This window comes from Colossoma macropomum, unplaced genomic scaffold (assembly GCF_904425465.1).
Source record: "Colossoma macropomum unplaced genomic scaffold, Colossoma_macropomum, whole genome shotgun sequence".
Classification (NCBI taxonomy): domain Eukaryota; kingdom Metazoa; phylum Chordata; class Actinopteri; order Characiformes; family Serrasalmidae; genus Colossoma; species Colossoma macropomum.
The window spans coordinates 17,122,996-17,132,382 of record NW_023494801.1 but is presented as its reverse complement, the minus strand read 5'-3'; the positions used below and the strand labels follow the sequence as shown (position 1 = coordinate 17,132,382).

The 9,387-nt window shown below is 37.5% G+C and overlaps 1 protein-coding gene across 1 annotated transcript; it reads left to right on the top strand.

Moving 5' to 3' along the window:
- Nucleotides 1-1,349: 1,349 nt before the first annotated feature.
- Nucleotides 1,350-6,159, top strand: msrb1a (methionine sulfoxide reductase B1a). The gene is made up of 4 exons (XM_036590558.1): nucleotides 1,350-1,511; nucleotides 3,312-3,454; nucleotides 3,692-3,806; nucleotides 5,660-6,159. Exons 1-4 carry the CDS (start codon nucleotides 1,457-1,459, stop codon nucleotides 5,662-5,664), a joined length of 318 nt encoding a protein of 105 aa, XP_036446451.1. The 5' UTR covers nucleotides 1,350-1,456; the 3' UTR covers nucleotides 5,665-6,159.
- Nucleotides 6,160-9,387: the final 3,228 nt, after the last annotated feature.

The window sequence follows — 9,387 nt, the reverse complement described above, 5'->3', positions numbered from 1 at the left end:
GTCAGCGGTTAGAGTGTCAACATTTAGAAGTAACACAAAAGTTACTATTCTTGGTAACTAATTACCTTCCCTGCTAGAAAAACAGCATAGACCATGATTGCTAGTCACCAGTAAAACCAGCCTTTGTTGTGTTTTGGATGCTGGTATGCTGGTCAGCAGCAATAGAAGCTGTTATGCTGATCACAACTAAAACCAGTATATGTTGTGTTTTGGATGGTGGTTTGCATGACAATGCTGGGTGACCAGCTAAACCAGAACCAGACCAGCATAAACCGGCTTAGACTAGCATGGAATAAATGTGGTGTTAGCTGTGCTGGTATGAGTGGATCAGACACAGCAGTGCTACAGTCTCTGACTTTACATCTACAAGGTGGATCATCAAGGAAGGAGTGTCTAATAGAGTGGACAGTGAGTGGAGACAGTGTTCAGAAACTCCAGCATGGTAAGTGGAGCTGATAAAATAGATAATGAGTGTAGAAACAAGCAGGTAATTTTAATTTTACAGTGGATCAGTGTATTTGTTTGCTGATCATCCAACATTTCTTTTGAAATTAAGGATATTAATAGTGGGCTTGTGCCCTTTTGATCCACTAACAGTATCTAACTCTTCTGGGAAGCCCTCCCACTGGATGATGCTGCTCCACAGCCCTGCTGGAAAAACCCATAGAAACCTTTAAGCGTTTATGTTGGTTCCTGATGGTTTTGTAATGTGTTTTGGCTTTTTTGATGGGATGATGTCAAAATGAAAAGGTTTCTAATTGTTCAACAGGTGTTTTGGGACTGATTCCAGACGCATTTAATGGTTTTCTAATGGGATCTAAAGGTTGGAAAGCGAACCTACTGGAAAGCAAAACCAGTGGTTTGAATCCTAATGGTTTCTAATGGTCCTTCTTCAGCAGGGAAGAGCAGTAGTCAGGTCAGGTACCGATGACGTAGGAACAGGTTTTCATCCCAAAGATGTTGGACAGTGCTCCATCACTCCGGAGAGCACAGTTCTGCCGCTCTACAGACCAATGCTGAGGGACTTTTTCCCCCTTTAGCTGACACTGGCTATGGCAACATTGGAGCGTTGGAGCGTTTACTATGGCAACGCTCCAACGTCCATTCTATTAGCAGTGCTGCTCTATGGAGATTATACAAGCTCTGCGCAGTTGAACTCCTGTGTCAGTAATAGGTGCACTATAAAGTAACTGAAGGGCTACAGAACCTGAAAGCGAATGTTTAAATTACTCCCATTGTAATATAACCCGGTAAGGACCAGCGTCATTCTAGCGCTGAAGCGTCTCCTAACTGTGAGAAATGCTGCCATCGTGCGGTGGAACTGCGACTTATTAGTCGTTGCACAAGCCGCTGCGTCAACGGTCACGTGATCACATTCTCAAATGAGTCTGTAACCCGATAAAAACGACAGTTTTTTGATCTGAAGAGTTTTTTATTATCTTGATCACTAACAACGATGTCTTTCTGTTCGTTTTCCGGAGGGGAGATCTATAAAAACCACTTTGAGACGGGTAAGTTCCGTCGTGTTTAGTTTCACCAACTCTCTGACGGTGCTGTCAGTGTAACACAGTTTTCTCGACAGCCATTCATTCAAGCTCACAGACTTTCTGACTGACTTTCCTCTGCGGTTCTGGATTTAAAGCTACAATGTCAACAGCTTTTTGAACAGCACGGGTACGGAACCTGTCACAAAGCTAACGATTTAGTTTAATAATAAGCCGACCCGGTAAAGTAGGTTTAAAACCGAGCTTATTTATTACCTGAAAGTGCAGAAATGATCAAAGATACATTCTCACTGAGGAGAGGACAGACAACAAACTAGCTACTGTTGAGTAAATTACCTTACACTGAGGAGAATAACAGAGACGCTTCAGAAAGTAAGGGACCGTCTGAAAAGTGCGCGGCTTAGTTTAATGTAGACTACACTGTAACGCACAGAGTCACTCCTAATAAAGAAAGTATCATTTTTTAGGCCTGTAAATTATTTGATATACATGTAAAATGGAACAAATAAATGTATATGAAAATGGCCAAGAATGTTTACCATGTTTGTAGGGTTTAATGAATATTTATTTGTGACCTAAATGACTGTTAGATATTAAGTAAAGCGGCAAAAACACTAGTAATATATATATATATATATATATATATATATATATATATGTGTGTGTGTGTGTGTGTGTGTGTGTGTATATATATATATATATATATATATATATATATATATATATATATATACATATATATATAGATGCAGAAAGTAAATATGTAAAATTTCTTTGTCAAATACATTTGTAAATTGACAAAAAAAAAACCTAAAACAAACAAAACAAAACTTGCATGTTAGCACTGATACATCTTGTTCCAATTGTTTCTGTAAAGATAAGAAAAACGATCACATAGACCTCTGACCATAACTGTTTTTGAAAGTTGTTACTGCTATTGAGTTGAAGAGACGTTGGATCTTTTCCTTGTTGGTTAGTCATTTTACCACATTACTGAAAAAGGAAGAAGGAAAATGATTACACTGGAGCTGATAATGAAATGTTATGACCAGATCAGGTTACATTTTAGATTGTGGAAGGTCCAGGCATTAGCTATTGATATTGCAACACACTGGTGGTTTCAGAAAGGAAGTTTCACCTCAGTGATGTAGGCTTTATTGGATCGTGACCTCAGAAATGAATGATTTCTTTAGTAGGAAGAAACCAGTCTGGGAGACAGTAAGTTGAATAAAGTTTACCAAGCAGAATTTGATGATTTACAGTATCAAAGTTCAGCTTACATTTACACTCATGCAACTCATGTAACCTTGATGTGGTTTTCATTTTAAACCTGTGTCTAATGTAAAACCAACATTACTGCAGCTGATCACAGTGCTGCCCTGCTCACTAAGCAAGCTACAGAATGCTCTGGAAAGTTACACTGAAGTTACGTAAGAGCTTATATGTAATCTAGTCTTTCATCTTTTTGCTTGTTCTCTTGGCTGAATTAACCCATTAAATCAACAAGCTTTCACTACTGGATTTCTTTTCTCTTATACTTGTTTTTGTACCACAAAATGCATAATTATAGCTTTTTATTGATTTATAAGTAAGTTAAAGAAGTCATACATTTTGGTAGAGTTAGATAGTTTGATAGAGTTATTGCAAACTTTATAACAAATTAATTTAATGTTATTAACCAAACTCCTTTCTGTTGTTAAGATTTTATACATTGATACAGTAGCCTGTGTTCCATAATACATTATGGATGTGACTGCATGCAAATGAAGTAAGTATGTAACTTAACAGCATTTTCCTCTCATGTAGGTATATATGTTTGCTCAAAATGTGGCTACGAGCTGTTCTCCAGTAAGACTAAATATGAGCACTCCTCGCCCTGGCCTGCCTTCACTGAGACCATCCACAAGGACAGTGTCTCCAAAGAGGAGGAGAGAAGAGGTGCTTACAAGGTAGATGGCATATACACTATACACCATAAACTGTCTGTTTTATGAAGCAACTGAAATTCATCTGCTATGAGATTTCTCCCTCTGATTGTATTATATGGTCTTCCAAGAGACAGAAGCATGTGAATTTTGTATTACAATGTAATTTCAGAATAATTTTTCTTCTACGTTTTTTCATACTGAAGTAATAAATTGTCTCTAATCGGTTTGCATGTTTTGAAATGCGTCTGTTTGTTGTAGGTACGATGTGGAAAGTGTGGTAACGGTCTGGGCCACGAGTTTGTGAACGATGGGCCCAAACGTGGACTCTCACGATTCTGAATATTCAGCAGCTCACTCAAGTTCGTCCCTAAAGGTATTGAGCAGTTTTTATTCCAGTAAAAGTCACTAAGTCGTGTGAAAGTGCAGGGTTCATAAGTTAAAGAGGACCAGTCACACTGTCAAAAAGTCTTGTTCCATTTTCTAGCCCAGAACAAGGCCAGATGACATGGAGCTGCATAAGGTTTGGCCTTGTGTCTATATTTGCGGGCCAATTATGGCATGAATGTTCTAGACCAAGAATATAGTTGGGTGAGATTTGGGCCACATTCATTAGTTCTACTCACTGTGCAGTGTGTGGGCCAGGTCTGCAATGATGATCCAGCTGTATACTGGGCCAGAACAAACACAAGGATGTGGCCCACAAATGGGCCAGAAAATTTTGCTTGGGTTATATATAACCCGAACTCCACCAAAAAAGACTCTGTTAGATGTAATGAGAATGAGTGTGTTAAAAACACTTCGAAGCAGGAAGATTTCAAAAAGGATTTAAAATTTTGACTTTTTGAACATCAAATCCAGAAGCTCATTCTGTCTGTGAGCTTTATCACCAGAAACATCACCAAAAGGGAAAAAACAGAGCTGAGATGAGGTATGCTGTGTTAGCTTTGCTAACAAATATGCTTTAGCTACTAAAAAAGTGCTCGCTTGATAACATAATGATATGTTTTTCATTATATGTCAGCTCAGCAAAGCTACTTGAAATAATTACTTTTCCATTTATAAGCTGCTCTTATAGGCTCGAGGGTGTGTTTTCCCCTTGTATTTTAGCCTGCTTCACTGTTTGTGCCATCGTCTCTCTTCTGTCTGTTTTGGTTAAAAATTGTATGGTTTCAAAATCGACATAATTTAATATTCTGCCTCTACCAACTCTGAAAGTGTAAACGCAATGCTAGACTCAGTCATAAATAGTTTGCTTTATCAACTAACTAGTTCTATATTTCTGGATGGACAGACTGTTTCACTGTTTCTGTTTGAGAGTTTGAGGAGGTTGAGCTAGTAAATGTGAATGTAGATTATACAGACAGGGCACATGCAATTGCTGTGATTCTTAGGAGTCCTTTCTCAGTTTGAAACATACAGTAAAAAAAAAAATAATAATAATAAAACCTCAGGCATGACACAGCTCCATCTGGCACACAAAATAGGCCAAACCTGATTGTCCCCCCTTTAAGCTTTGATTATGTGATCTATAACTTATAATCTAATACATAGTTTTAATTATGTAATTAATTTAATTAGATTTTAACATTTTAGCTGCATTTTGCTCATATGCCGTTATCAATATGATTAAGCTGCTCTGTCATCTGTTCATTGTTCTAAAGTAGTAAAAATAAATCGGGAGATTGTTCGTCAGAGGGGGTGACAAAGACTTAAGGCTTTTCACCAATACACGAAATAAACAAAGAAAAAAAAATAATAGTTTTGAAAACTGCATGTAAATACTATTGTCGTTTTTCATATCAGAGCTCTGAGCTGAAGCAGAGCCTCAAGCTCCACCATACAGCGCTTTTTTTTTTTAGCGGAATGGACGGTTAAAAATGAACTGGATGTGAAAAGACCTCAAGGACGTTTCAGGATTCAAGGACGTTATCACTAATGATTATTGATCCCAGCCCTGTTTTACAGTTTGTACAATGGAGAGAGGGATTAATAATGTCTTACTGTGTTGTTACAGCACTAAACAAGATCCATCACATGTAAAGTAAAAATAGAATAAAGTATAGATAAGAATAAGAAAAATTGAAATGCAATACAATACAAAGATAAGAATGCAGACATGTTTACATCATGTCCTATAAATCTGACCTACCATATCTAATAATATTACTGTAATGAATGTATTGATATGGACTATAATCATATTCTCCTCACTGTGTCTTTTTACAGAGTAGGACGGACAATAGAGTGAGCTGCTGGATGGAGAGGTGAAGATGGGTTCGAGTCTACAGAGTGGCTCTGTTCTGTGGCCGGTGCGGACATTCAGTGACGTGTTCTGTGATAAAGCCCACGGTGGACATTCAGAACTCTGAAGTTCATGACCTCACTGGTGAACAAGGACAAGTCTGCTCCTAACAGTCATTTGCCGAATGTTGCACAAATGAACCACCAGCCTTCTTCATAAAGATATAATTACTGTATGAAGATTTTTAGATAACTCTATACAAAGTTACAGGGTGTTTTCAGACGATGCCTATAGCAATGCAAATCAGTGCCTGGACTGTTACAGAAGCACCACCTCAGTCTCATTTTAATTTTGAGGAAGGAAAAACACTACAAACCTGTTTGCTGAGATCATATTTTGCACCAGCTGAAGTGTTTATCAAAAAATAAACAATGTATCCACATATTTGGAGCACTAAGAATAAAAGTTTCAGTATGTTAATTTATTTGCTGTTTTTTTTTAAATAGTCATAGGTTTGTTTTGTGGGTATAAACCTACAAGGTATTTCTGTTCTGTTTGTCAATGTTTTATTAATGTTTCAGTATTGTGTTAAGTATATCAGCCTTCACCAGACTGAACTTTACTGTTTGATTTTGGTTCAGTATCAAGTACCTTTCTCTGTTGAGGTAACTCAAGTTCTGGTGTCTTACAAAAAGCATTTGTAAAAGCTTTTGGCATCAGTGCTCTGAGCAAAAATAATCAAATTGATAGGATGTTAAAAAGGAGGAATTCTACCAGTCTACACCAAAATTTCTGCAAAATTCTATCTTTAAGATGTAAACAAGGTTATTCAGAGTGCTTTGATGTGAAATGGTTCATTGTAGAGAAACATACCTTTTTCTTTACAGTGGTAGTGATGGGAACCAGATGAGAACACAATTATAGCCATTTTATTTTAAATCCAAGATAAACAGTGAGCCTACATGGGTCTTGAGTTTTTAGATGTAATATTGATGTACACTAAAATAGTGGTAAATCTATAAAAAGTTATTTTAATGTTAAAAAAATAAGCTTTCTCTGGGTAATATTTTGCCTTACAGAGCCCAACACATAATTTTCCAGCATATAAAAGCTTTGAAATAGGACATTTAGGCCAAAACCTTATCGTAAAACCTAATACTATTATAAAACAAGGTCTCGGCTATTAGGAATGCATTTGTAATCATTTCATTTAACAGCTTTTTGTGAGAGAACTTTTAGAGGAAGTCGACATTTTGGATGTGTGCCTCCTATCACCACCACTGTAAATGCTTCTGTAAGTTTCTTCAGAATGGCGCATTTCACAGTGACCCACTCCAAATGACTTTGGTAATGATTTATTTATGCAGAAATTTTGTGTAATGCCTCTCTATTAAGTAGTAGATGTTGACCAAAACGCTGATTTTGCTCATAGAGTGTGAACCCTGGCATCACCAGTTGGTGGTGGTGTTGTAAAATATTTGTGTGAGGATTCTTCCGTATTTTATTTATATATTTTTTGCACAAAATGGTGAGATGTGTTCTAACAGCACCTGCTGACAAGGACAGATAAGATTCTCAAATCTTCTGGGAAAACTCTTCTGGGAAAAATCCTCAGTAAATAGCAGGTGTGTCCTTCAAACGAAAGCAAGGGCAAAGAGTTCACAAGTTTAAACTGAGATACAGGACCAGGTGCTCAGTAACAACCGCTTGTGTTTCACTGAAGTGTGAAATTCTTTTTTTAAAGAAATGTAGGAAATGCACCAAATGATGGTGTTAATATTAAACTGGAAGGCAAAGCCAATAATGCTAAAGACAGATGTATCACTTCATTGGCAGTTTCTGTATAGGCCTATACATTAAAATGAAGGTTAAGAAAGAGGGTTATTCTATGGAGCCCCTATAGTGCTATTATAAGTATGACATTGAGTTGCAAAATTTTTGCATTCCCTCACAATGATTTTGCATTCCCTTGTAAAATATGGAACCACGGCCCCTTAGAGGATCCATATTATTCTGCTCTTTGTAGTAACATGTAAAAGTGTACCATGAATTGTTAATGTTTTCCAATGAGACAAAAATGCTTGGCCCCAAAATCTTAATGTTGCAGCTGTATTCCCAATCCCTTCCACAACCGTGGCTATTAGCAAGGCACAAATAATTGCCTGTACTGCTACAGAAAATGCACTCTTTTAGGACCAACATTAGATTTCTAATAATAGTTTTATCCTTATGTGATCCTACTCAAAGTCTTCTGAATCAACAGTAGATCTAAATAGGCTTGATGGCCAAGCTTTAACCTAGGCTCCTTATTAGACCCGCTAAGAAATTAATTAGCTTTTTGATCAATATTGAACTACTTTATACCCTTTGAGAGTCACAGATTTTTTTATGGAGTGTCGACAGGCAGTTACGTTACAGTAGCCCTCTTGAATATCAGGCCTGCTGCTTTGCTGCAGAGAAGATTCAGCTGCCCATCAGTGCAGAAACAGGTGAGGTTGTGACTTACTGCTAACAGCTAGGATGCTTTTTTACGAAGGGTATCAGTCCCACAGACCGATGTATTCCCAGCAGAACTATGCATCCTGCAGGGGGAAGCTGTGATATAATCTAATTGGCGGTCTCCTCCTCACTAATTAGCTGAATTAGCCCCCAAGGTCAGCACCCCAGGCGCCAGTTAGCCTTTAATGCTAAGATCAGCTTCCCCTACATGACCTTGAGCGCTGTGAGAAAACCATTCAGAACTGGTCTTAGGAACTACCATGACTGGTTACAACCTCAGAAGATCTAAGCAGTGTCTACTTCCTGTAGCTGTGTGTGTAGTGTAGTATAGGCAAAGTTCACTTTATGAAGTGCTGTTTCTGATGTTGATCCCTGCAAGAAAAAAACAGTACAATCCAACATGGCTAGTCACCAGCAAAGCCAGCATATGTTTTATTTTGAATGCTGGTATGCTTGTCAACCAGCATGGTCCATGCTGGGTGACTAGCTAAACCAGCATAAACCAGCTTTGATCAGCATGCATACTATGCTGGTTTATGCTGTTTGTTTCAGCAGGAATGACAGCTCTCCATTTTTAGCTCAGTTAAGTTTTAACATAGATGAATCACAGCTCACTGATTGCAGTTCTTGTAGAAATTAAATGAGTAAGCTCCTGTCACAGAGGTTTTATTACAGTTAAGGGATGTCGCTAAACTGGGACTATCCCTTTTATACAAATACATGATTCCTGGGCCAGTGAAGCCTTTTTCCTAAGAATATAAACTGTCTCATCTGCTTTACTTGTGGTCATCAAACTAGTAACTTTGAGATTGCACCCTTTAAAAAAGGGGGGTCCTCCAAGAATCTATGGTTAACAGTTATATCTAAAACCATGATATTTGAATGCTTAAATGGTTCTTCTCCATGATGGACATTGTTCATGTTTGTGTATGGTTCCTTAAAGAACATTATGAAAGTGGTTATGGATCATTCTACCCTAGTGGTTTAAAGTCGGAATTGAAAACACATTTCAGACTTTTAACTGATTCAGACTTAACCTTAGACTCAAATCCTGCTTTGAGTGACTCTAGATCTTAATTATATTTATTATATTTGAAAAAAATGAACATTCCATTTTCACTACCAATACAATAATAACACCTCCAAATGTTTCAGTAGTGACTGTAGTGGCAATTTTAGCTCATTTTGAGCATAACAGTTATACACACATAAA